Below are 26,965 nucleotides of genomic sequence, written 5' to 3'. Positions count from 1 at the left end.
TTTGAAAAAAGATAAAAAATATTAATTGAAACGAATAAAGTGAATAAAAGACTGTGTTTCTTTTTGTGAATTAGAATATTCCTATTGAGACATATGACGCAGATTGCGACGTGTGAAGAATGAATCGAAAGATTTAAAAAACAAAGTCAAAACTCCAAAATGGCATTTAAACGAAACAAAATAGATTTTTCAATAAAAATTAAAGCTATCATAAAATATATTGAAATCGATGAACTATTACAAATACAGAACAAATAATTGATTTTGAAATACGTCAATCGAAGTGAATTGAAGAAATTTCAGAAAAAAATGAAAAAAAAAAAAATTTCGAAAAGAGTTTTGAATCTGTGTTTTTACTTTCCCAAAAATCGCAAAAAGCAAAAATTTGCAATTCTCATTTGTCGGACATAGTGGTTTATTTTCTTCAAACAAAATAATCAAAAACACGTTCCATCCACACAAAAAAATGGAAATAAATAATACATCATAGTGATAACCTTTTTATGTTAAACAGAAAAAAATTGCTCAGTCCCCTTTTTCAATCGTCTTCTTCAATTGCCTTCTTCTTCTTCTTCTTCTTCTTTTTCTTCTTCTTCTTTTCAGGCTCTTCAACTTCATCCACCTCCCTATTCTCCCCATCTCCCATATAACTAGCTCTCTTATTCCCTTCATCATCATCATCGCCATCATCATCGCTATTATCATCATCTCCTTCTCCATCAACCACACCTCTTCTGCCTTTCCCCGAAGCTCCCGATTCACCAATCGTCTCAAATCCTCCTTTTCTTCTCAACTTCATCGTTGAAAGCAACAGCGATTCAGCAGGCGATGATACCTCATCAAACATGTTGAGTTCCTCGTCAATTCTGACTGCTCCCCGCAAAACGGCTGAGTTTTTATCCATATTTTCATCATCATCATCATCTTTCTGCTCTTCTTCTTTGTCCTCAAATTCTTCCTCTTCCATCTCAACTGTTTTTGTTTTGTTTTCTTTGGAACCTTTCTTCTTCTTCTTCTTCTTTTTCTTCTTCTTTCCTCTTGCTTCAATGGGTTCAATATCATCATCATCATCATCATCATCATCACTGTCTTGAATGGAAAAAGATTGCGAGCTTTTCAATGACTTCTTTTTCTTTTTCTTCTTTTTCTTCTTTTTGGCTGTCTCAAAATCTGCATCTTCCTCGCTATCATCTTCATTAATAGCGCTTGTGTTCTTTTCTTCGAGTCCATTATTCTTCCCTTTCCCTTTTTTCTCTTCTTCGCTGCTCCATCTTCCACCCATTGCATTCTGTTCTTTTGCTCTCTTATCTGAAGCACCATCCATATCACTTGCATCTTCATCATCACTTGCATCGCTATCATCGTCATCGTCTTCATTATCATCATCATCATCATCATCTCCAACCACACCCAGCACCTTCATCTTCTCCACAAACGACTCTGCCATCGGATTCTGCTTGATGTTTAGCGAAGCTGTTGTTGCAGATGCTGTAAGCGGTGTCTGAGGAAGCAAAGCTCTTCTCGACATCATCGGTGTCTGCTGAGAATAAGGAGTGGGTGGAGAGGCAGGCGAAGAGAGTGGAGGAGGATATGTGGATGATAATGGCAATTGGGGAGAAGATGATGCAGAAGCTGCTGATGCAACTGTTCTTGATGAGAAAGAGGCTGTGTGCATCAGAGGAGGCATTGTCTGTGTGAGATTCATCGGCATTTGATTCATCTGAGTCATTTGAGGTGCTGAAGTGAGAGGAGGAGTCGGCATTACAGGCATAACTGGCATCATCTGATTCATCTGATTCATTTGATTCATTTGTGTCATTGGTGGCATAACTGTAACAGGACGGTTGAAAGCAGGGCTCATCACAGGGCTCATCACAGGGCTACCGAGGGGCTGCACAGGCGGCTGGTACATTGGAGGCGCAGGCTGAGGCACACCAACTGGCTGCGTGGCGTTGAGTGCTGTGGTGAGTGCGATTGTCCGCTGCAGCTCGGCAATTTCCTGCTGCTGCTGCTGAGTCTGCAGCTGTGTCTGCTGTATCTGCAGCACCTGGCTCTGGAGCTGGGCAAGGGTGCTATTATTATTATTGTTATTATTGTTAATGCTATTATTACTGTTGCTGTTGGTAATAATTCTTGCTGGCTGGCCAGTCGATGGGATGAGGACAGAAGAAGAAGCAGAAGTGGCCAGATTGCTTCCTCTGGCTGTTGAAGGCGAGGAGAGAGGCGAAGTTATAATCAGAATCTTCTTCTTTGCAGGCGCATTGGGCGCTTTTCTTGGAGGAAGATGACCAACTGCACGGCGCGACTGTAACTTCCTATTCCGCGAACGAATGTACTTCGAAGTTTCATCATCATCATCATCATCTTCTTCTTCTTCTTCTTCGCCTTCTTCTTCCCTTTCTCTTTTCCTCAGCGCCGATCTGAGTTCGCTGCGTGGGATGTACTTGATCCAATGGACAGCTCCGCACGCCAACATCGGCAGCTGCAGCAGCAACGTCAGAAATATCACAAACACGCTGAACCACAGCAGCTCCGCCCACCTTGTTGCACTCACAAAGGGAGAGACGGTTTTTGAGAGGGCAGAGTAGACAGTGGAATAATCAGTAGCCTTCTTCACACTCGTAGCAAGGCGGTCGATGTTGTCCATGCACTTGTCGATGGCTCTGTTGAGGGCGCTGGCGAAGCTGCTGTTGAGGGTAACATTGCACGAAAGGAGAGGGTTGTACTGGCAGCTCCGTTGGGCGAACGAGCGGAGGAGAGGCTCAATCTTCTGTTGGGAGTCTTTGATGGCTTGGTAGAGCGGGTTGGTGGTGGTGTTGGAATCGGAGGTGTTGGTGAGGTAGTAGTTGATGAGGGAGGAGAGAAGAGATTGATTTAGGGAGAGGATGCTCAGCTGGGATAAGTCGAGGGAAGAAGAAGAAGAAGAAGAAGGAGAAGAAGAAGAAGCATAAGCAGAATAACTTGCTGATGTTTCAGCAGTATTTGCTAAAGATGATTTAGAATATGAAGAGTGCGTGTTGAATGAGTGTGTGTTTGGAGATAAGTTCAGAGGATGGTGGTGACGATGAGGTGTTTGAGGCTGTTTTTTGTGTGTTTTTGAATTGGAAAGGAATGAAGGGATTTCAGAAAAAGATGAGGAGGAGGAAGAGGAAGAAGAAGAGGATGAAGAAGATGAAGAAGATGAAGAAGAAGAGGAAGAAGAAGATGAAGAAGAAGAGGAAGAAGAAGAAGAAGAAGAGGAAGAGGAAGAAGAATTCGAAGCAGAATTCGAAGCAGATGAATAAGACTCCACTGCCCGAGAATTCGACAGGTGGTGTGGAAAGAGGGAGACATTTGACTCGAAGCGGTACACAAAATAGGGGAAGCAGAGCATCGGGTGGAGATAGTCCGGCAAAGAAGCATTCAGAAAGCTATACACATTGTCGTTCTCAAAGCGCGTAAGTAATCCATGCACTACTGCATTTTGTGCTTTGCGGTTGGGAGGAGATGAAGAATTGCCGGAGGTGAAAGAAGAGAAAGAAGAGAAAGAAGAGAAAGAAGAAGAAGAAGATGATGATGATGATGATGATAATGATGATGATGATGAATCTTCAGATAAAAATCTTCTATTGCCCTTCTGATTAGAATTCCTTCTTCTCAAATAAACATTCCTGCTTTCCTCCAAACCATCCGATAAACCTCCCAACCCAAACCCACTTCTTCTTCCTCTTCTTTCTCTTCCTCTTCCTCTTTCTGCTCCTCTTTTGCTTCTATCAACACCAGCTGCACTCGGCTGCCTCATTAGCAGTGGCCGAAACATCTCGCCTGTCACCGGGTTTCTCCTGCACTCTGGGTATATATCATTGTCCTCATCATTATATAAGCGCTGCTGCTTCAGTGAATACACATACCATCTGTATGCGTAATCATCTTCGTTCTCTTCCCGCTCTGCCGGCGCCAGCGGGCTCGGCCACAGGCTTTCATACAGCGGAAAGGGGAAAGCAGCAACCGTGTTGTTCAGACGGGAGACGGCATAATAAGCTAACAATTGCTGCTCATCATTAGAGGCGATTTCAGAAGGGAGCGTGGCTTGCCACACTTTCTCCACGCACACTGCGTAGTCCTCGTAATCTCCCCAGTTGCTGCTGACAAACACGTCCTTGAGTGATATGCCCATTGAGCTACTTTCTGCAAACTGGGGGCCGTCGACAAAGAGCAGGCCAGACGCGTCGTGCAGGGCAACCCCAGGAAAACAGAAAATAAGCAGGAAAATGCCAAAGATGCCGAAGAATATGGTTTCGAACACGCCGATGCGGCGGAGGCAGATTTTGGAAGGGGTGCAGAAGGTGTATATGAGCAAAGCGAGGAAGAAGAAAGAGAGCAAGCCGACAAGAACGCCGAAGATGATCAGGACAACAGCGAAGACGATCTGATAGTCGATGATTACATCGCTCACAATTGTTCTTGCATAAGACAGTTTGTTTCGTATCAACTGGAGTGTGATGCGGGTGAGGTCAGGAAGGCCCTTCAAACACCACGAGGCATACGTCATCCTCTGGAACGACTGCACAAAGGGATCGATGGCTGACTCGAACTGGGCAGAGAGGGAAGAATAGGAAGAAGGGGAGTTCGCATTGATGGAAGACATGTTGCGTTCAAAGCCTTCAACGAATTGTTTGAAGCGGCCGATGGCAGAAGTGGACGGGTTGATGTAGCCTTCTTTGAAGAACTTGTACAAAACGCTGTTTGCGTCTGCCAGTGATGCCATTTCCTCGTGGCTGTCTGTGTAGAATGAGAGTCCTGTGTTGTTAGCTGCGTACATGGTGCCACTGGAGCTGAAGGAGACATTGCGAAACATGACTTCTTTGACTTCTTCGCAGGCAGCGGTGGAATCCCCGTAGAACGGGTAGAAGCTGCTGCGTGTGTTGGCGCAGGCCCCGCGGGCGACGATCAGACGCAGATATTTTCTGAGCTTCTCGTTCTGCTCCATCACACTGCAGTAGGAGCGGACAGCGTCGATCGTCTTGTTCAGGACAGAGCTGTCTGGAATGGTGGATAAGATGTCCTGGTAGATGCGCTCAATGACAGCTGGGGAGCTTGAGGGTGATTGCAATGCGCTGTTGTCTGGTTAAAATACAGACAATGCGTTTTATTTATTAAGTTTAGTTTAGTTTAGTTAAGTTTTTATGATAGAAATTTCGCACAATCAATTAGAACAAAATTTCAATGAATATGAATACAAATAATAATCACAAAAAAATCACTGGAATAAGCACAACACCAAATAAAAAAGACTAACCTTCAAGAGCCTTTTGGGCATTGGGGAATTCAGCAAAGAGCTTTTCTAGTCTGGACTCAGCGTATGGCAGAAACAGGTTGTGAAGCAGTTCATAATAGCGCCCTGTGAAATATGACGAAAAAACACGGAGTTTTTCGGATATTTCGGTATGCTGTTCGTAGTACGGATTTGAGGGAGTCGTTGGAGTCATCGATAGGTTGCCGCTGCCAGATGCATTGTAAGAATACTGAGTTCAGGTTAAAATAGCAGTTTTAATGAGGAATAAAACATCATTTAATGGGAAAAAAAAAGAAGAGAAAGACAAAGAGAAAAGAATATGAAAAAAATAAAAAAAGGGAAATAAAAACACAATGATGATGAAGTTTTGACAAATTAAATTGCATCAACGATTATGGCACACAGTAAACTGTTGTCTTGCAACTTCATCAATATAATCGCGTATATCATGAACTAAACGATAATCATAATTATCAGGAACTGCAGCCGTTGTCAATGCATCAAGAGCAGCACGGTATCTGCAAATATTGCGATTTCATGTGGATCAATTAAAAAAATCCAAAGAAGAATTGAAAAGAATGAGAAGAAACAAGTTAAACATCAAATTAAAAATATTTCAATATGAAGATAAATAAAGCACACTCTTCACCAATATTAGAAGACGAATTGCATTTGTACCAAGTGTTGTGCGTGAATGGATTTAACGTCTTTGACATCGAATGCCATTTCAATGAATTATATGGCTCATGCTGAAGATGTGCAAGCTGTGAATCAAGAACAGATGTCAAAGGCTCGAAAACTGTTAAGATATTGTAGTTTAAATAAATCGAACAACAAAATCAATTTGGTGAAATTAAAGAATTTTCGCATAATATATTGAGCTCAAACCTTTTTCAATACCAGAAAACTGTGAGATAGATTTATTAATTTCATCAACCACTTCCTTTGAATCATATCCAAATGAAGCAATGCTGTTATACAAGAAAAAATAACATAAAGAGCATATAACAGTTCCGAACCTTTACAACAAAAATAAATAAATATTGATAAAAAAATATAGTTAGCATACAAAATAACAAAAGTAGATATAAAAAATATTGTTTTAGTAGCGACTTTCCACAAAGTGAATGGGCCATCATCCCAACAACAACATGCGCAGCATGGCTTTTTTCCAGGTTCCTTTTGACAGCAAGGGCAATCAATTACGCAGCACCAAGAAATTCCAAAGATAATTATCAAAGCCCACAAGATCGCGCAAATTAAAACTGAAACGCAAGCGGACTAGAAAAGAAATGATAATAAAAATTAAGCACAAATCAAAACAACAAACAGCAATCAAATTGCCAGGGATTGATTTATTCAATTCAAGTCCTTCAATCCCCTTTCCTTCGTTATTCAAATCTTCCACGATATTATATAGCGATGAATAAAGGAGATAATCTCCTATTTTCCCTTGTGACAACTTTCGTATTGAACTTGCAAAAGAATTGGCAAGAGGGAATAAAAACATGTTATCAGCATTTTCTTTTTGAAAAAAACAATAAATTTGCATTAACTTTCATAAAACATCCATCAAAATTTTTTAATGTCAAACTGCTAATTTCTGTTGAATATTGAGATGCAAGCAATAAAGAAAAAATAACCAACATCAAACATGTTGAAAGTACCATTATTTTTTTATAAATAAATTGCTAAAAATTAAAAATGATTTTGTTTTATTAAAATAAATCAACTCAAAGTTAAAAAGTATTACCAAAAGTTAAATTAAAATGCATCATGAAGAAATTTGTTCGTAAAAAAGAATATACGCCTCGGCACTCTTGACTTCTTTAATTGATGCAGGTCTTGTAACTGTATCTGATTCAAAGAACCATTCATTCTGTAAATAATAAAAGAGGAAATTTCAATGAAATTAATACAAAAACACATAAAAAAATTAATATTGAATTATTAATAAAATACAATAAAATACAATAAAATACAATAAAATCAAAAATTTCAAATAAAATAAAATACAAACCTCCATTTCTTTTCCTTGGCATCTTCGTGTGTATGAGACATAATGTCCGCCGTGAAGAGACCCGCTGTGAGAGACGATGCCATAAAGCGAATAGCTCGATGAGCCACAAGAGAGTGAGGGCATTTTGGCTGCTGGCAGGTCTGCTGCAGCTTCAGGTGAAGGAGAAGAGGAGGAGGAGGAGGAAGAAGAAGAAGAAGAAGAGGAAGGAGAGGAAGGAGAGGAAGAAGATGATGACGATGAATCAGTTGTTATTAATGCACTTTGTTCTCTTCCTCTTTCTGCTAACCTTTTCTCTTCTTCAGAAACAACATAACTTTCTTCTATTTCTCTATCATGTGTCCTTCTTGTTAGCTCTTCAAACCTCTTCTTCTGCTTCTCCTTCCACTCCTTCACTTCTTCTTCTTCTTCCTTGCTCATCCACGCATACTGGCTCAGATCAAGAAAGAAGGGGAAGCTAACATAATTATCGATTTTATGCAATGTTTGATGATGACGATGATGATGATGGTTATGTTTATTATTATGCCTATTATTATTATTGTGATGATGTTGGTGTTTTTTATCTTTCTCGCCCTTTTCGGATCTTTTGTGCTTATGTTTCTTGGATTTCTTCTTGTTTTTCTTCTCCTCTTCTTCTTTCTCCTTCTTATTCTTCTTATTCTTCCTCTTCCTCTTTTCCTCTTTTCCCCTTTCTTTCTCTTCATCATCATCATCATCATCTTCTTCTTCTTCTTCTTCTCCTCTCTTTTTGTACTTATTTCTATCATAACTGTCATAACCATCATTATTATTCCCATTGTCAAATAATTTCCCTCCAATTAACCCGCCGGCAAACCTTTTCAGATGAATCACCAACACTTTTGGAAAAGAGCGTACGAGCATCTTCAGCTGCGCAGGCACACGAAGAGAGAGAAAAAGAAGATGAGGTGTAAGGAGAGGGGAGTGATGGGAGAAGGAGAAGGAGGAGGAGGAGGAAGAGGAGGAAGAGGAAGAAGAAGAAATGGAAGAAATGGAAGAGGAAGAGGAAGAAGAGGAAAAGGAGGAAGAGGAAGAAGAATAAGAAGATGATAATGATGAATAAGGTTGTGAAATGATGTCAGATGAAGAAGCAAGAAGAGATGGATCCAAATATTCTTCGTCTCCTGCAGCAAGAGCAAGAGCTATAGCTTCGTCATTTGCTGTTATTGATTCTGAAGAAGAAGAAGAAGAAGAAGATGAAGATGATGATATTGCATCAGAATTTGTTTGCTTTATATCTTCTTTCTCTTCTTTCTCTTTCTCTCCTTCCTTTCCTTCTTCACCCTTTCCTTCACCCTTCTCCCTCTCCTTCTTCTTCTTCCTCTTCTCCTCCTCTTCCTCCATCACCCTCAACGACTCCTCTATCCCCTTCATCATCTCCATCCTCTCCATCTCCTCTTCCTGCAGCTGCCGAATCTTCCTCAGCCGCTCTGAACACACGTCGCATGTGGGACTTTCTTCACCTTGCAGCATTTCAGTTGAGAAGAAACGACCGAGTGCTTCTTCGAGGGAGGAGCAGAGGGTGGTGGGGGGAGGGGAGAGGGGGAAGGGAGGAGAAGGAGAAGGGGAAGATGAGGAAGAGAAAGAGATAGAGGAGGAGGAAGAAGAAGATGATGATGATGATTCTAATTCTGAATGAGTTGTGAGTGCATCAAGTGAAGGAAGAGTGGACTGATACATTTGCAACAGGGAAAATGTTTCTTCATCGAGCAATTTGGATGTTTGCGTTGAAGAAGAAGAAGAAGAAGAAGAAGTTTGATTGACTGATGAATTATTTCCATTCATGTTTTGTTTTATCTCTTCTTCTTGTTGTTGTCGTTGGATTGATTGAGATTGCAATTGAGAAGGCTGAGAAGAAGAAGAAGAAGAAGAAGAAGAAGAAGCAGATGATGAACAAACTTCTGTCTGTTGGAGAAGAGAAAGGATAAAAGAAGAAGAAGAAAAAGATGATGAAGATGAATGCGAAAGAAGAGAAGGAGAAGGAGGAGCAAGAGGCAGAGAGAGGTTGTAGAATTCGCTGGTGCTGTTGCAGATGTTTCCACACACGACACATCTTCTCATTGAAATGAGATCGCCACGAAAGATTTCTTCAACAAAAGTTGGGTGAAGGCGATGATGTGGATTGCAACTGGAAGTAGAAGAAGAGCAGGAGGAGGAGGAAGAAGAAGAGGAAGAAGAGGAAGAAGATGATGATGATGAACTTTTCTGTTGATGTTGTGTTTTATCTTGTTCTTGTTGCTTTGTCTTTTGTGAAGATTTCTTTGTTTTCTTCGTTTTCTTTTCTTTTTTCTTGCCCTCTTTCTCTTTCTCATCATCATCTTTATCATCATCGTCTTCTTTCTCTTCTTCGGCACTTGTTGATGACTGAGAAGAAGATGATGATGAACTTGAACTTGAACTTGAAGAATCATCACTTTCCCCTTCATCATCATCATCTTCTTCTTCTTCTTCTTCTTCTTCTTCTTCTTCCTCCTCCTCATCATCCTCTTCTTCTTCTTCGTCTTCATCATCTTCTTCCTTATCATTATCAACTTCATTATCCTCGTCCTTCTCTCCCTTTTGCTCGTTCTTCTTTTCATTTCTTTCTTCTCCCTCTGCTTCTTCAAGCGCTTTCACTGCTTCCTTAAACTGCAGAAAAAGAGGCTTGTCATATTCTGATTGATCTTCTTCTCCTTCTCTTTCACCTCTTCCTTCTTCTCCATCTTCTCCTTCTCCCCCTTCTTCCTCCTCTCCCTCCCTCTCAAACACCTCCCCCAGCACTCTCCTGAACCTTCTCTCCCTCAGCACCGTCTGTGCATGTCTGAAATACTCTGCCAACGCCATCCTCTTCTCCTCTTCCGTGTCGAGTGCCTGGAACAGAGTGAGCAGCAGGTCTAATGCATCTTGCTGCTGAAACCCAGCAAACTGGTGGTCGTAGTGCGCGATGCTGATCAGCAGGTCCCACGGAACAAGCGTCCGCTCAGAACTCTGCAGAGCTTGCTGCCTTTTCTTGCGGTTTTTCGCTTTCTTCCAGGAATTTTTATAGTTTTTCGTGTTTTGTATCAGCTCTCCACAATTATCTTCATCATTCTCCATCTTTTCTCCTTCTCCTTCTCCTCCTCCTCCTCCTTCGCTTCCTCTTCCCGTCCAAAACATCCGAAACAGCGTTCTCAGTGCAACTGTCGTTCTTCCTTCCACATTCACTCTCGGCAGCAGCGGCAGCACCGCCTCCAGCTGCGCCTCAAACGACACTCGACTGTCTGCCATCCTTCCCCACTTTACACTGCTTTTGCCTTCTCCTTCTTTTCTCTTCCTTTCAAATCCAATTTCTCCTTCTCTGCCCCTACTTCTTCCCCTACTCGCTGCCTCCTCTGCCATTTCCCTCATTCTCCTCCGCAGAATCTGCACTGACAAATACACCTCAGCGCGTTTTTGCTCAGATAGCGGCTCTGGCGGAGGCTTCTCGACGAAGTGCTGCCGGAGCGCCTCAGTCTGCATAAGGCACTGCAAAATGCTGTTGAAAAAACACGTGTTGCCCAGATTCTGGAACCCTTTGATTTGCTGTTGAGCTGAAGCATAAAGTGTTGTCTGGGATTGCTCAGATGGCTGATTTTTTGTTGATTTTTCAACAAACCGAGGTTTTGATTGCTCTTCCAAATCCATCTGTTTAATTCTCTCCATAACGTATGACAAATCTTCTTCTTCTTCTTCTTCTTCGTCAATATTATTTTTATTCAGGTTTTCATCTTCCGATTGCGGTTCAGGAGTAGAAACCAGAAGTGTACTAAATTTTTTAAGAATTTTGTTCAAAGGCCTCAATTCTTTTGGCCACAAATCTGGATCATCTGGAATTATAAACTTTGAGTTATTCTTTTTACAAAAACATCTTTCGTTTTCGAGAAACATTGATGCATTTCATGCATAATTTTTCGTTTAAAAAATCTTTAAAAAAGAAAATATGAAAGAAAAAAGTATATACCTGAAATGTTGAGGAGGCCCAGTGTAAAAAAATGTTGAGTGCTCTTTTTCGTGTTGATAATGATCTTTTGTATGATCAGGACAAGTAATATCTCCGCAAAGAAGGCACACGCTAAACTGTATTTATACTTAAATAATTCATATTAATAATGTCTTTGTTAAACAAACTTCGTGCCCTTGCTCTCTTTTCTGCTCATCACAATCAGAACATCTTAAAGGAATTCCTCTATCTGCAATTGCTTTCAGTTCATCAAGCTCTGGCTGACGAAGGTGCTTACATAATACTAACGAAGGATCATTTCTTTTAGTCCGACCCATGCGACCTTAAGCGTCTAGCACTTCAGTTTTGTGATCAATAGCCCATTGTAATTTCTTTCTGAATTTGAAAATTATCTTATTCTTTCAGAAAAGGAACGATGGCGAGTATGCGGGAAAAAATTATGAATTGAAAATTTCATTATATCCTTATTATACTTGTTTAATTTGTTGCAACAAAATTATTTTGTTTCAAAAGCTTCAGAGGCATCTGATAAGTCGCTTGAAGAAGATGAGCATTTTCAAATTCAAGAAAGTAATGAAGGAATTGCAAATGCACAGAATGGTTTTGTCAGCGAATCAACGTTGACAACAGAAGAATATGAGCATGAAAAAGGTTTGCTTTTGTTTTTTGAGAAAAGTGTCATTCTATTGAATATTTAATCTTTTCATTTTGCTCATCCTCAAAGAAGAAGAACAAAGTGATTCTTCATCAGATCTTTTCTCTGAATTTGAATCTGAAGATGAATCAAATTCTGATAATCTTTTTAACGAAGGATCAGAGAAGAAAACATCTTCTTCAGAAATTCCGTTTTCAGAAGATGTTGACGAACAAAAAGAGCAATTCACAGTAAAAGATGAGAATTTTTCTTTATCAGAAAATCAAATATCTTCTAGAGAAATTATGGAGAACCAACTATCAAATCTATCTGAAATAAATAATTCCTCTGTTCAAGCAGAGATCCCGGAAAATCAGTCACAGTCTATTCAAAGAGAACGTTCGATGCGATCAACGTACAAATCTGCTGATGAATACAAGAATCTCATTAAATTAACGCAAATTCCAACAAAAATCTCTAAGCCTCCGCACGTGAAGAGGCCAATACCAAAATCTAGACGCGTCAATAAGCTGACATTTAAAACAGAAGATAATCAAATGCAAAACGAAGAAAACAATAACATACCAAATTCAAATGAGAGAAGTTTTTGCTTTCGCGTAGTTTTGAAGCAAAAGCAAGATGATTCGCAAGAGTCCGAGCTTCTTCCACAACCTCCACCTCTCCCACTTCTGCCTGAAGTTATAGAAGCTCTAAAGACGTTCAACATGCAGCATAATTCTTCTGTTGAAGATCCGACATCACAGCAAAGTGATCTTTTCCGAGATTCGCTTCCTTTTTCTTTTCCTCTTCATCGAAAAGGGAGGAAAAGAGGAGAAAGAAAAAGCTCTGCAAGCAAACTGGCTTCTTCAGCGGATGAGCAAAAAGTTCCAAAGCGGAGAGGGAGAAAGCCTGGAGCAAGAAACACAATGAAAAAGCATTCAGAGAGAGGAAGTAACATCTTAGACATCAATTACGACCATTCAGACCTTCAAAGCGATTATAGTGAGGAAATGGAAGAACTGATGAAAACCAGACCTGTTTTGAAACCGCCACACAGGCAGAAATCTGACACGGGAAGCGCGCTGAGTAGGGCGAGGGCAGAGTCTCCGGACCCGTTCAAAGACTCGGTCTATACTCCGGAGTATTTCAATAAGGTGATCAAGGGAAGCAACGGAGAAATATATTTCCCTTATCCGCTTCCTCCATATGAAACACTTGACGAATGGGGAATGATGATAATGCAGAAGAAGCATATGAAAAAATTACAACAAAATATATCTAAAGCTAACTCATCTTCTATGCAAAACGAATCACTTCAACTTCAATCTGATCAATCCTCTTCTATTTCTTCCTTTTCTTCACCATCATCAAGCAATGCTTCTTCTTCATCCTCCATCTCCTCAACAAGCGAGGAAGCAAGCAATATGCATGAAGAAGTGCAGAGACAGGAGCAGCGAGCAAACTGGGCAGATGTCCCGCTGAGCGAATTGGAAGTGACAATGGTCCCAAGTGATGTGGACATCGAAAAGCTGATTGAAGAGCAAATTTTGAATCCAAAAGGTTTTGTGCAAGCTGATTGTGGTGGTGAGTTTGAGGAGGCTGTGAATGGTGGATACGAGGAGCAGATACAAATGGAGGTAGGTGCGAAAAAGAAAAGAGGAAGAAAACCTGGAGCCGTTGATAAAAGTGCTAAAAAGAAGGGGAAAGGCAGAAAGAGAATAATAAATGAAGATGAAGAAAACGATCAAGGTGAAGCAAAAGAAGAGAGCACTCTTTTTGATGAAGAATTCAAAGTGAAAGAAGAACAGCAGATGGATTTGAAACAAGAAAGGCTTATAGGAGCAGAAAAGCAAGGTTCAGAAGAAAACTACACTCGAGAATTGCCAAGAAATGTGCTGAATGATTTTTCAAAGCAGTTGGAAAGTAAACAAAATGCAATCTGCTTTGGCTTACCGATGGATGAGAAGATCCCCAGCGAATCCACACAAAGCAATTCTTCAAACCCGCAACTGAAAACTGAACCAGAAGGAAAATTAACAAGCCAAATACAATTTGGCCCTCCTCTTGCCATTCCCGAGTTGATTCCACCTGAACTTCCACTGAACTTGCAAGCAGACACACCTAACGCTTCCGACACGTCAGACTCTGACACCTCACATCCTTCTAACTCACCATCATACTCTCCTCTGCCTTCTCCTTTCTTTTCTCCTCCATCATCTGCCTCGATCTATTCCCCGTTTTCCTCACCTTTCGGCCCTTCCCAGCAGGACATTCCTTTCCTCTCTACTCCACTTGGATCTCCTAATCCTTACCAATCGCCATATTCTTCACAGTCACCAATGATCCCTTCCTCCTCACCATCTGACACTTCGTTGCAACTGCCTCCCCCTCTTCAACTTCCACACACACTTCCTCTTCCACTGCAGCTTTCTGCTTCTCCTTCTTCCAGCCAACCGTCTACATCCACTGCACATCCTCTTCCCCGTTCAGCATATCTGCCACCTTCAGGAATTGTAACACATCAAATGTCGAACCACTATTCAACCATTTTCATATCACGTGCGACTGACAAGTGGTTTACCCCTCCTGATATAATAGCATCAATTGTTGAGATGGAACGCCGGCCCATCGATCTCGATCCTGCGAGCGAGCCAGCTGCGCAGAGGATTGTGGGTGCGAGACAGTTTTGGTGCGCCTCAGCACTGGAGAAGAGCTGGAATGCTGACATTGTGTATGTGAATCCTCCATTTTCTCTGATTGGGGTATTTATGAACCATGCGCTCAATGAGTACACCCGCAAGCACTGCAAAGAGCTGTTTGTGTTGTGTCGCGCTGCTCCTTCGTCGCGTTGGTTTGACATTGCGTTCCATCATCCTCACTGCCACACGCTGTTTTTCTCACACAGGCTGAAGTTCTGGGAAAACACAGGCGACGGTTCTGGGGATGTTAAGACAGCTAGCTCTTCGATGCCACATGAAATATCATTATTCTACTTTGGGAAAAAAAGCGATGCATTTTTGACAAAATTCAGGAAGTATGGGATAACTTACCCTCCATGGGTGGTTATGGAACGGGAGATAATGGAAATGGAAAATATTCTCAATAAAAGAGAAAATAAGTTGAGACAAATGAAAGAAGAGCAGAACCGAAAGCAAGAAAATCGTATTAAAGAAAACTAATTTTAATTTCAACATGATATTGAAGATGTGTTAAAAAGACAAAGCGAATGTTGCTTACAGAGACATAAAATTTTATTAACATCCCTTGGGTATTTCCATTTCATTTTTTGCTGATGTTTATGTTTTCTTCAATTTTCAAGGATATTTTGATTGATATTGTTCTTTCAATTCTTTTCTTTCACATCATAAATCTTCAATTAGACCTCAATGTATTGCTTCATTGAGTTACTAATTTGTGTGTATAAACAATTTTTTGTTGAGAAATTTAAGAATTATTGTAAATTCGAGTCCCCACTATCACTCGTTCGCAATATATATTTTCACACTTACACTCACTCATTCACTTACAATTTTTTTAAGTTTCTTTTTTTTAGGTGTCTTGCTAAGTTTTTTCAAATAATAATCAATCAATCAATCGCAAAATAAATAAATAATTAAAATAATAAATTATATGTGGACAAAAAGTTTTTTTTTTTTTTTTTTTTTTTTTTTTTTTGAAATTTTGACAATTTTTGTATTTTTTTATTGCATAATTTTTGTATTTGTTAATAATATTATTTGAGATTATTTTGAAAAAACAAATGTAATTTTATTTTTGATGAAAATTTGAAGAATACTATGGGTCATTGTGATAATTAGAATTTTTCCTGTACATTCTTGCTTGCAGCTCAGAGCGAATAGCACTTCAGCAGAATAATGAAAATAGTGTTTGTGATAATTGCAAGAGTTCTTGCAGTCAGCGAAGTCAAAGAAGCATCAGCTAAGGAGATGTGTGAATTGGATAAGAAAGTTGTGTTCCGGCTGCCAGTTTGCAGGAATGATATTTGTACACCAGAAAATAATCAGTTCAGCAAGATTCTATCGGAATTTGTTGCTGTGAATTGCTCAGTGAGCACAGCGAGTGTGCTGCAGATTCAGTTGGAAGGAAAAGCTTGCTTTTTCGTTTGTGAGAGGTCAACACTTAACATGAGAGGATGCGTGATTTCAGTCTCATCAAATGTGAGACCATTTGCGATGGATGGAGGAAGCATCAATTCGGTGAATCTCTCTCTTTCCACTGTGAATCCGTTTGAACATATTCCGCAACTTTTTAGCTCATCCGTGCTTAAGGCTTCCAGCAATGTGATTTGCGACGTTTCTCTCTCTGACTCGTCATTTTCATCATTTGAACTATCGTCTGTTCCGTTTCTTTCACAGAATATTAGCTGTTTTGTGAATGTCACTCGTCTGAAGATGGTAAACATTTCTGTTGATTCTGGGGCGCAAAGAGAATTGGATCTGAGAGTAAATACGGAAACAATGATTGAAAGTTGCATATTCTCCAAAGTGAGTGATGTTATTTATGGAGGAATTGTGAAATCGATGAACACCCCAAGCACTTCGCTAACTGTGTTAAATTCCTCATTTGAATGCTGCTCTCGATTGAAAAATGTGAACGAATCACACAATCATAACATGACAAAACAGACTCTGGAAGAAAATGAAACACATTCATTTTCTGATTGCGAATGGCATAATCCAGGTTTCTCACCTGCTGGAAGTGCGATTTATTTAAATGGAAATTCGACTCTTGTATGTGTAAGATGTTCTTTTATTAATATGAGTCATAACATCGATGGAGCCGTTTGCATTCATTCTGCAACATATGTAAAATTGTCATGTTGCAGCTTTGTTCATTGCGTTGCTAATAGCAATACAGGTGGGATGATAATGTACCATTTAAAAGGTGATTATAATATATCTGAATGTTCTTTTTACGAGTGCATGTGTATAAATGCATTTTCAGGTGGATTACGTATTTTTCATCCACTTGGAAATACGAATGCAACAATTGAAAAATGCAAATTTTTTTTCAATCAAGCCGCATCCTATGGTGGAGGGTTATATATAGAGCAACAACAGAGCCCTTATTTAATCACAGAATGCGAATTTGAAGGGAACAAGGCAAATGGAGCAGGATCGGGAAATTTTGAAGGAGGGGGTGGAGGTATTTTCATGAGAACATCAAGTTGGATGGAGACTGATTCAACTCCAGAGAGAATAGCATTTTGCTTTTTCACAGGAAACAAGGCAAGAAACGAAGAGGGCCATGATGTTAAAATAAAAAATGAATGTCTGAAAAGTTCGCCATTTAAATTGTCATACACAACATCTCCTGCAAATAGAGTGTTTTATAATAACAGTCAAACAAATTACGATGAATGGCTCCCAACAGTTCGAACAACATATACAAGTGCAACCGGTGTCGAAGGACCTGTTTGTGGTCTTTCTGAAGGCAGTCCATGCAACACGATTGAGCAGGCATTTAACATGATTGAGAAAGGAGCAGAGGGAACAGTAAATATCCTTCGATCTTCGTACTCTTCAAAGGCGCTATTCATTGAAGGTGGAGACATTTCATTCAAAGGCGAAAGCTAGGGCGAGTGTGTCATCAACACAGAATTGTTGAATTCTCATGAGTATTTGTTCACATTGGATTCGGGATCGATGGGATTATCTTTGGTGACAATTCGGCACAACAGTGCAGAATCATCGTCTTCATTGTTTGTAATGCGAACAGGAGCTCAGAAACTGACACTGAAGAATGTGATCATATCAGGGGCAGAAGATGGGCAAACACACTCATTTGATGTTTCACCATTCAAAGTGATATTTGAGAAAACGAAAATGGAAAATTGCTTGATTGAGGGTATTGGACTGGGAGATTGTTCATTGTTTGAGGAAGAGGAGGAAAGTGGAGTTGGGAGAGGGATGCTGGGAAATGTGACTATTCAAAACATTTGTCGGATGAGGGGAGATGGAGCGATATTCAGCTCTCAAAGTGAGAGAAGCGATTCTTGGGAGCTGGAGAACACCACATTCAGAAACTGTGAGTGCAAGGAAGGGAATGGAGGTGCTATCGCTTGGAGGGTCGATAAAAGTGGGATATTCAAGATTGGCAGAGGAGAGGTGACAACATTGATTGGAGAATGTGGAGCAGAGAAGGGAAGTGGAGAGGAGAAGGGGAGAGGAGGAGGTGTGTATTTGGAGCTTTCATCACCAACAACAGTGTTTGAGATTGTGAATGTGGGATTTGAAGGCAATCGTGCAGAACATGGGGCGAATGTGTTTATTGCATCGCCTCAGTTGGAATTGATACCGGAAGGGCAATTTGGATTTATTTCTCTTTTGAACGAGGATGTGCATGAAGTGGAGGGAGTGGGAGACACGAACAATGCAACACTGGTGATTCCGATTGTGTGCTATCTTTTGGATGTTCCGAAGAATGAGATCTATGTTTCTTCATCAGGTGTTGATCATCCACGGTGTGGACACACATTTTTCGAGTGCCGATCATTGAACTGTCCGATTGAGAGGGAAGAGAACACGCCAGCAGATGGAGCAACAACAACAACAATCAAAATTGGAAATGGAGTTGAGGTTGGCTCGACAGTTGTCTTTTCGAAATCCTCAAGAGTGATTGAAGGAACAGAGGATGATGGATCGCTTGTAATTGAAGGCGAGGCTGCACGCAAAGGAGATGAGGAAGGATGCGTTGGAGTGTTTGTGGTGCTGAAGGAAACAAGGATGAGGAAGATCGAGCTGGTGATGCCATCTGTTCTTGAGGATCATGAGGCGATATTCCAGTTGAAAGGAGAAACACTGAACTTGAGTGAATGTGTGATCACATTTGGAGCAGAAGTGAATTCTGTTGAATACAGCTTGATCATTGTGGAGTGTGGAGAGGCGAATGTGACTTCACTGAGATTGGATTCAATGAATTTCGGGAAGCCTGTGATAAAAGCGAATGGGGGATTGTCATCTGTCTCGTTGAAGAATGTGGAGCTGAATGATATGACCTTTGAAGGAGAAATGGGATTTGTTGTTTGCAAGGAAGGAAGCACACTCACAGCGGAAAGTGCGATTGTCAGTGGGAGCGAAATGGGAAGAAACAGTTTGATTTGTGCAGGTGGTAACTGTGTTGCAAGGAGGAGAGAATGCAAGTGGAGTTCGTGCAATTTTGTTGATTCAGGGATAATAAAAGGAGTTGAGGCAAAGGAGATATCTATCTGGGGATGTAATGGGAGTAATGTACGAGTGAGTGAAGGAGATGGAGGGATGGTGAGTGGGGTGGTTGGAGAAGGTGGTGAAATTGAAGTGTGGAACACAAGTGTTGAGGGATGTGCTGCAGAGAAAAAGAATGGAGGAGGAATGATGATTGATTTAAAAGAGAATGCACAACTGAGAATCAGGAGCGAAGCAGAAGTGACACTGATGAAGAAATGTTCGGCTGGACTGGAAGGGACAATGAATGGAGGAGGGTGTGGAGGAGGGTTGTGGCTGGGGATAGAAGGAGAGAGATGCAGTTTTCATCTCAGCGGAGTGAGGTTTGAATGGAATAGAGCAAGGAAGGGGAGAGATGTGTATGTTGTGTGTGATGATCTGAGGAGGGTTGTGAATGGAAGCAGTTTCTCATTCAGTGGAGAGATAAGCGAGAGAGAGAACTCACTGATGGGGAAGGATAAGTTGAAGTTTGTGAATGAGGTTGATCTGTTCATATTCATTGATGGATACAGCTCGTCGGTTATTAATGTGGAGAGTGAGAACGGAGACAATGGAATATGGTGTGGGATGCAGAATTGTCCGTGCAGGAGTGTGGATTATGGCATTTGGAGGCTTGGTGGAGAGGGAGAAAAGAGAATTGTGATAAGCGGGAGCACAAGTGTTGAGAATGTGACAAATGTGAGTGGAGTGAGGATTGAAGGGAAAGACAACAAGAGAATGAAGGTGGTTGTGCAGAAAGGAATTGAAGGAGAAGGGAAAAGTGTTCTTGATTCGAAGGGATTGAGTGTGTTTGTGAATGTTGGGTTTGAATTGCCTGAATCATTTGAACAGAGGAGAGAAGTGGTGATAAGCTCAGGAACAGCAAGTGGTGTTTTGCAGATGGAATTGTGTTCGTTTGGAATGCAGGAAGGGGAAGAAGATGCAATAGAATATAGAATCATCAGAAGCAGTGGACAGGCTGTGAGGATGAAGTGGATATCAATAAATTCCATCAGAACAAGAAAGTGTCTGATGGATCTTGCTCTTCTTGAGATGGAACAAAATGGAGTCGATGAAGAGTCAGTGAGCATTAGCAACTGCTCGTTTGGAAGTTTGTTTGTTGTTGGTGCAGATGAATCAGCTGCGATATGTGCCGAGGTGAGGAGAGTGATGAAGATAGAACAGAGCAACATGAGTGACATCACAGGAGGAGAGAGCATGAGTGGTGGGGCAGTGAGGGTGAATATCCTTGATTCAGGGATGATTTGCGTGAAAGAGGGGATGACGGAGAAATGTGTGGCAGAGAAGGTGAGTGGTGGAAAAGGAGGATGGATATATGTGAATTGCAGTGAAAGGAGGGGAGGAGTGCCATTCAAGTTTGAGGGAGTGACATTTGCTGAGAATGAGGCTTTTGTGGGGAAGAACATGTTCGTTCTGGATTCAGATCTGAATGTGACAGTGAGGAGTGAGACATTTGCGATTGATATTGAAGGGATGGAAGATGATACGAATGCATTTGTTGGAAGTGATGAAAAGCGGATGAACACAGATCTGTTGCGATTTGTGATTGAATACATGAGCGAGAGGATTGTGGTGTGGGAAAATGGAGACGATGTTGTGCGATGTGGGAGTGAAGAGGATCCGTGTGAGACATTGGAGATGGGATTGAAGCACATTGAGAGAGGAGGAGAGAGAAAAGTGGTGAGGGTGAAGGAAAAGATAAGAGTGGAAGAGGAACATGATTTGAGCTGGATTGAGGTGGAATCTGTGGGAGCAGGATATGATGAGATGGAACATGGAACAGTTGTGTTGGGGAGTGAAGGAGAAACTGGAGCAAAAGTGTGTCTTCGCAACAGTGGAGCAGTCACTCTGAGAGCATTGGAGATGTGTGTGATGAATGTAATGGGAAGTGAAGAAGCAGGGATGATTATGAGTGAGGGAGAGAGAATTGAATGGGAAGACTGTTCGATCTCATGGAAGGGAAAGAAAGAGGGATTGGGGAATATTGCATTTTGTGTTGTGAAGAAAGGGGAGTTGGAGATGAAGAGGTTCAAAGTGCTTTCGTATTTTGGGAAGGGAAGTGTGTTTGTGGTGAGTGGAGAAGTTGCGAGTGTGATTAATGAAATAACAGTCACAGAAGCCACATTGGAGAGTGGAAGTCTGTTTGAAATTGAAGGAGAGCTTGACGAAAGAATTGAAGAGGGAACAAATGGAGGAGGTGAGATGAGGATGAAGAATTGCAGTTTTGGATCAGTTGAAGGGGAAGGAGCCAATCCATGTGTTGTTTGGAGCAAGAGTGGGAATGGTGTGAAGCTTGTTGTTGAAGATTCACTGTTTGAAGGATGCAGCAGTGGGAGAAGCACAAAGGGAGGAGCGATGCTGTTTGAATTGAATGAAGGAGGATGGTTCCATGTTATGAATGCGAGCATGAAGCAGTGTGGATGCTCTGTGAGCGAAGGGAAAGGAGGTGGGGTGTATCTGAAGACTGAATTGAGGGGAGAGCTGGATTATGTGTTTGATGGGGTGATCTTCCGAAGGAACACAGCAAGCATCGGGAATGATGTGTTCATTGTGTGCGACTGCATCGAGAGGCAGATCAATGAAACACAGTTCAACATCGACTTCCGTGATAAAGAGTTCATCGAACAAAATGCAATCTATGGGATGGATGCAGGAGAGCACAAGGAGGAGGCGATGGACTTGATGAGTCTGATTGTGAAATACCAATCAGACACGATTGTTGTGTCGAGCAAAGAAGGGAAAGGAGGGAGGAATGGACAGCAATGTGGAAAGCCTTTGCTTCCTTGCGCAACGATTGGGTTTGGGCTGAGGCATCTAACCCACGATTTTCTGAGTCAAATGGTTGTTGATGAGGAATCTGTGATTGATGAGGAAATTGGATTGGACACGCTCACGCTGAGTGGGATGCACGAAGTTCAGAGTCGAGTAGTAGTGATAGGAAGGATGAACTGTAACAAAGACTGGATTGTGGAGACAAATGGGCAGGTGTATGTGAGATGGATTCAATTTTCATTTGAAGAAGTTGAAACAGCACAAACACCAATCGCACATTCATCATTTATGAAGATAAGCTCAGGAAAGATATCGATCAGCGTGTGTTCATTTGATGGAGTGAGCTCGGCTGAGAGAGAAATGGTGCAAGTACCATTTATTCTGATGTTTGTGGAAAGAGGGAAATGTGAAATCAGGAATGTGAGTGTTTCGTGGCTTTCGTTTGGGAGTGAAGCAGTGATGATGATGGATGAGGATACTGAAGTGAGTGTGCTGAAACTCAATAATATTGAAGCTAGCAAAGACTGTTTGAAGATAAATGGAGCTGGGAATGCAAAGATGGAAAAAGTGGAAGCAGGAAATGTGAAGATTAAAAATGGATGGTTTTTGAATGTTCGTGGCAGAGGACAAGGTCCAAACAATATAGGAGAAAGTGAGCTTTCGTTTTCCATATTATCATCTTCATTGAAGAACATCACTTGTGTGGATGAGAGTGCAGGAGTAGTTGATGTTGAGGGGAGAGACATAAATGTGGAGTTTTCGAACTGTTCATTTGTTGGATGTGCATCGAGAAGAATAAAAGGAGGAATGATGTCGTTTTGGAAATGTCAAAATATTTCCATGAGTCAGTGCTTGTTTGATGGGAAAATAAGTGAAAAACATTTGAATGAGGAAGTGAACATGTGCAAATGGAATGGATCAGTTGTTGATGTGAAGGAAAGCTCAGCAGAGATGAAGGATACCAGTTTTGTGAGCTGTTCGGATGGAGGTCTTTCTGTATGCGAAGGAAGGATGAAGATTGAAGATGGTAAGTTTGAGAACAACAATCCTTCGATTGAAAGATATCCATCTGCCAGACGAAACATTCTCTGTTCAGGTGCAGGATCATTGAATGTGATGAGTTTGAAAGGAGGAGATGGATGGGAAAGAAACACATCCTTGTGGATTCTGGATGAAGGATGTGAACTGAGCGGGATTGTTTCTGAGAGAGCATCAACACTGTTCGTTCCAGTTGTAGAAGAGGCGATGAATGAGACAACATCCGATGGGAGAACAAGCATCTCGCTGACTGGGAAACTTCTTCTTCCATGCAATGTTTCACTGCGCTTGAACTTCAGGAATGGAAAGGAAGAAGTGGTTGAGAGCTATGGAATTAGTGAAAGGGAAAGCGTTTCAGAGAAAGAGATCGTCGCTGTTGTTTCATCGACTCAGATGACATTGGTGGGAGCTGAGACAGAAGTATCTGTGAGTCTTCTGTTTGGAAAAATTGATTCTCCTTCGTCAACAGAATCACTCATTCTGAAGAACAAAAGTGAAAGTCAGGCAAATGGAGATGAAAAACTTGTTGAAGGAGGAAAAGAAGGAAAATCTTATTGGTTGTTGATTGTGATTGTGCTTGTTGCGATATTATTGATCGTGTTAATTGGCTTTATTATTTTTGTAATTCGATGGAGAAAGGCAAAGAATGAGGCAAAGGATTTGAGAGAGATTGTGAATGACAACATCAAAAAGGATCCGAAGGCATTCGAGATGGTGACGATGGAGATGTCTCCCGAGGAGCAGTGGAGGAGGGCAGAGAGGGAGGCTGAGAAGAAGAATGATGAGAGGATCAAGAAGAGGGTGTATGAGAAAAGCTTGGGACATTCTGAGTCATCAGAACATCTTCTGTCTGAGAGTGGATCGACTGAATACATCCTGGGGAAAGACTCAGATAAGATCCCAGAGTGGATGCTGGAGAAGGTTGATGAGAAAGAAGAAGAAGAGACAAGAAAGACAACTCCTTCACCTTCCATTTCATCCACTTCAACAACTGATTCTGATTCAACATTTGTTCGAGGAGAGGATCTGTGTCCAACCACTTCATCCATGTCGAATCTCGTGGATGCAATGGCTTGTTCGTCACCGCATGAGAAGCTGATTGTAGACTTGAGGGATTCTCTGTTCATGCTGCTGCACGGAAAGAATGAGAAGAAAGAGATGGCTATTGGGAGCTTGAAGGAAAGAGAGCAGACAGCTGCCCAAATCCTGTTCTGGGTGGCTGGCGGCGCACTCTTCTCCTTCGAAGACGGGGAGGACGATCTTCCCTCTCTGCCAAACCTCAGCCCACACATCGTGCTGTTCTCCGAGCACATGGTTATCTGCATCGCCCTCCATTCAGATTTCTCTTCTGATGATTCTGACACATCTTCCATCTCTTCATCAACCGTTGTCACATCTGCAAGTGATGATGATGATGATGATGGCAGAAACGATAGAGATTCTCTGCCCTCATCTGCATTTGAGGAAGAAGATAGCTTCAAAAAAGAGTGTTTGAGGTGGAAGGCGCCAGAACTGTTGATGAACAAGAAGATGGGGGCAACACAGAAGTCTGTGGCATTCTCCATCGGGATGATGCTGTGGGAGTGTGTGACGCTCCAGATCCCGTTTGGCGAGTACGAGGCCGAGACTGCTGGCCAAAAGATAGCGAATGGCGAAAAGCCAGATCTGGGCATGGCTGGCTGCTCCGCCTTTGCCCAAACCATCAATGCCTGCCTTTCCCAAAATCCAGATGCCCGCCCCAGCCCTGCCCAGCTTCAGCGCCAGTTCATCCAGCACTTTCCCGGCGGTGCTCCCAGCCTCACAGCTTCCGACGCCCTCTATTGTTACCACCCCTTGCGCCTCAACTACTCCTCCGATCAATCTGCCTCCTATTCCGCAACAACCTTTACCGAAGATCCCGCTGCCCCCTCCTGATCCTTCTCCGAGCAGCTGAGCATGCCCTGTCTTTTTCCATCCAGCTCTCCCCCAGCCCTTCCACATCCCAAAGACTGGCTTGGAAGCTGGAAAGCGAAAAAGCCACATCTGCAGCTCAAATAAAGCGGAAATAACGCAGACAAGATAGATGCTCACAAATGACGTAGCGCAGACTGCATCTCATTCTGTGCCTCTTGTCAAACGTAACAGTTGTTTTATTTATTTATTTATTTATTTATTGTTTTCTTGTCTTTTTTTTTGGAAATGCTTCCATCTGTTTTCCGTTATCTGTTTTCCGTTTTCCTTTTGTCAGCTCCGATTTTGTTGTTATTATGAGGACCAGGCTCCCCAAGCTGCAGCTGTGTAGCTTTTTGCATCCTTCCATTTTGCGTTTGTTTGTTTGTTTTGCACTCGCTTTGTATTCGGCGTTTTTCTTCATTCACAGATGTTGTGGCTTTCAAGCCATTTTCATCCCCATTTCATTGTCCTGCTCCCATCCATGTGCGCTCTTCACATCACTTCCGTTGGCGCGCGCTCTCTCTAAAATAAACAAATCAGGGCATTTGCACTTCCATGCGGTAAAAACTCACAAGCAGATGCCATGAAAAAAGCAAAAATTGTGTTTCTGCCACAATTCTCTGACTTTCTGAGAAAAAGAAAAGCAAACGAATAAAATGCGAATTTTTCTATCAATAAAAATGATTGAGTGCACACCATTCTCTTCGGCCGAGAAAATGTCAAAGCGCTCGCTCAGCAAGAACATTCACTTTGTGTGCTTGTTCAGGAAGCAACACGAAAACGGAAACAGCACCAAACTCAATTAAGAAAGAGCCATGTTTGCATTGCAACATAAAGAATAACAATATCACAAACAGATGCATCGGATGATTCACAAAAGAAAAGAAAAGAAAAGAAAAGAAAAAGTTTTAAGAATAAATATATAAATTAATAAATGTGGAGAGCAAAATCAAAATCACACATCTGGCCAACACTCAAAAAGCACAGATACTCCCACACACATTTCAAAAACAAACCACTTGACCAATCATCAAAAATAAAAATAAAGCAAACAATTGCTACGACAGAACAAACCAGAAAAATCAAATAATTCGATGTTGTTGATGTTTTTATTGAATCTTCAACATTTTCTTTTAGCTCCTCGTTTGCAAAATGAATTAAAATACGCAATTCGAATCTTCAAAAACTTGTCAATATTGTTTTTGGTTTCATCTAATTCAACTAAGTTGTCTTTTCGTAGTATCTTTCTTTCCATTCGCTCCTTCCATTTCCTTCTTCGCTTCAACTTTTTGCTTCTGAAATTTCTTCTTTGTTTTTCTTCAATCAACTTCTTTTTCCGCTCTCCTTTAAGTACTCATATATTTTATGAGAGTGTGTGAAAATCACTGGGAAAATTATCAATTTCTTTTTATTTTGTTCTTTTCAGTCATTCTTTCATCCATCCTTGTTTTTCTTCTTTTTCCCTTTGTTCTTCATTTTTTGAATAACTCCATTGGGTGCTATTCAGATTACAAATTGTTTCATTTATAAGAGAGTTGTCCAATGTTTTGTCCTGCTTGTTTCAATTCATCGTTCAATTTCAATAATGTGCTTCACCTCACTTTCTGGTTTTTCAAAAGCATGCTTTCTTCGCCTTTCCCTGTTTCTTTTTGCTTTCGCCAATTGGTTTTCATTTTTTGTTGCGAATCTCCAAATGACTCTTCAAATATTGCTGTTTTTTCATTTCTTGGATAACAGCTTTTAGTATGGGAGCATTTATTCAAAAAAACAAAAAAGGAATTTTGAAATCGAGTCAGAAATTCTTTCGAATAACTCACGTTGAGCCAATAAATAGTGTGCATATTTTTCTGTTCAAATAAAATGACAAAAAAAGAGGTTATTCGTTGAAGAAATGAAATGAGCTTTGTTTAAAGATATTCGTTCAAATCAATGAAGTTTCATGTCAAAACCCACGAGGAATTGAGCAATTACATCTATTTTGCTGATAATATCCAAATGGGAAAAATGGAGAACTGTGAAGTCAATTTATCTGTCGAATTTGTTGCAAAAAAGAGAAACAGATGAAATCGATCTTTCACGAGGAAAAAGTCAATTG

At 41.1% G+C, this 26,965-nt stretch overlaps 4 protein-coding genes across 4 annotated transcripts; 3 read left to right on the top strand and 1 right to left on the bottom strand.

Annotated features, from left to right (window-relative positions):
• Nucleotides 1-5: 5 nt before the first annotated feature.
• On the bottom strand, nucleotides 6-11,627 carry MONOS_12153 (uncharacterized protein). The gene is made up of 9 exons (XM_067864749.1): nucleotides 11,439-11,627; nucleotides 11,272-11,387; nucleotides 7,296-11,178; nucleotides 7,084-7,154; nucleotides 6,164-6,246; nucleotides 5,918-6,074; nucleotides 5,679-5,793; nucleotides 5,279-5,504; nucleotides 6-5,103 (listed from the first exon to the last, which is right to left on the bottom strand). Exons 1-9 carry the CDS (start codon nucleotides 11,586-11,588, stop codon nucleotides 539-541), a joined length of 9,366 nt encoding a protein of 3,121 aa, XP_067736123.1. The 5' UTR covers nucleotides 11,589-11,627; the 3' UTR covers nucleotides 6-538.
• A 59-nt stretch (nucleotides 11,628-11,686) lies between these two features.
• Nucleotides 11,687-15,084, top strand: MONOS_12152 (uncharacterized protein; the record flags this gene model as incomplete). The annotated part of the gene is made up of 3 exons (XM_067864748.1): nucleotides 11,687-11,693; nucleotides 11,785-11,922; nucleotides 11,996-15,084. The coding sequence occupies 3 exons, from the start codon at nucleotides 11,687-11,689 to the stop codon at nucleotides 15,082-15,084; spliced, it is 3,234 nt and encodes a 1,077-aa protein (XP_067736122.1).
• A 696-nt stretch (nucleotides 15,085-15,780) lies between these two features.
• MONOS_12151 (uncharacterized protein) lies at nucleotides 15,781-17,502 on the top strand (the record flags this gene model as incomplete). Its single annotated transcript, XM_067864747.1, has 1 exon — nucleotides 15,781-17,502. The coding sequence occupies one exon, from the start codon at nucleotides 15,781-15,783 to the stop codon at nucleotides 17,500-17,502; it is 1,722 nt and encodes a 573-aa protein (XP_067736121.1).
• A 69-nt stretch (nucleotides 17,503-17,571) lies between these two features.
• On the top strand, nucleotides 17,572-24,852 carry MONOS_12150 (uncharacterized protein; the record flags this gene model as incomplete). Its single annotated transcript, XM_067864746.1, has 1 exon — nucleotides 17,572-24,852. One exon carries the CDS (start codon nucleotides 17,572-17,574, stop codon nucleotides 24,850-24,852), a length of 7,281 nt encoding a protein of 2,426 aa, XP_067736120.1.
• Nucleotides 24,853-26,965: the final 2,113 nt, after the last annotated feature.

Source organism: Monocercomonoides exilis, assembly GCF_001643675.1.
Source record: "Monocercomonoides exilis strain PA203 chromosome Unknown scaffold1-2713096, whole genome shotgun sequence".
NCBI classification, from domain to species: domain Eukaryota; phylum Preaxostyla; order Oxymonadida; family Polymastigidae; genus Monocercomonoides; species Monocercomonoides exilis.
Note: the sequence above shows the minus strand (reverse complement) of the source record. Positions and strands in the feature narration are given on the sequence as shown.

Bases quoted from the DNA above. Each gene is read 5' to 3' on its own strand.
- MONOS_12153 (XM_067864749.1), bottom strand. From the start codon at position 11,588: ATGGGTCGGACTAAAAGAAATGATCCTTCGTTAGTATTATGTAAGCAC. The intron at 7,155-7,295 runs GTTTGTATTTTA...TATTATTTACAG, and splicing joins GCCAAGGAAAAGAAATGGAG to AATGAATGGTTCTTTGAATC. The intron at 5,505-5,678 runs GTGTGCCATAAT...ACCTGAACTCAG, and splicing joins TTGCAAGACAACAGTTTACT to TATTCTTACAATGCATCTGG.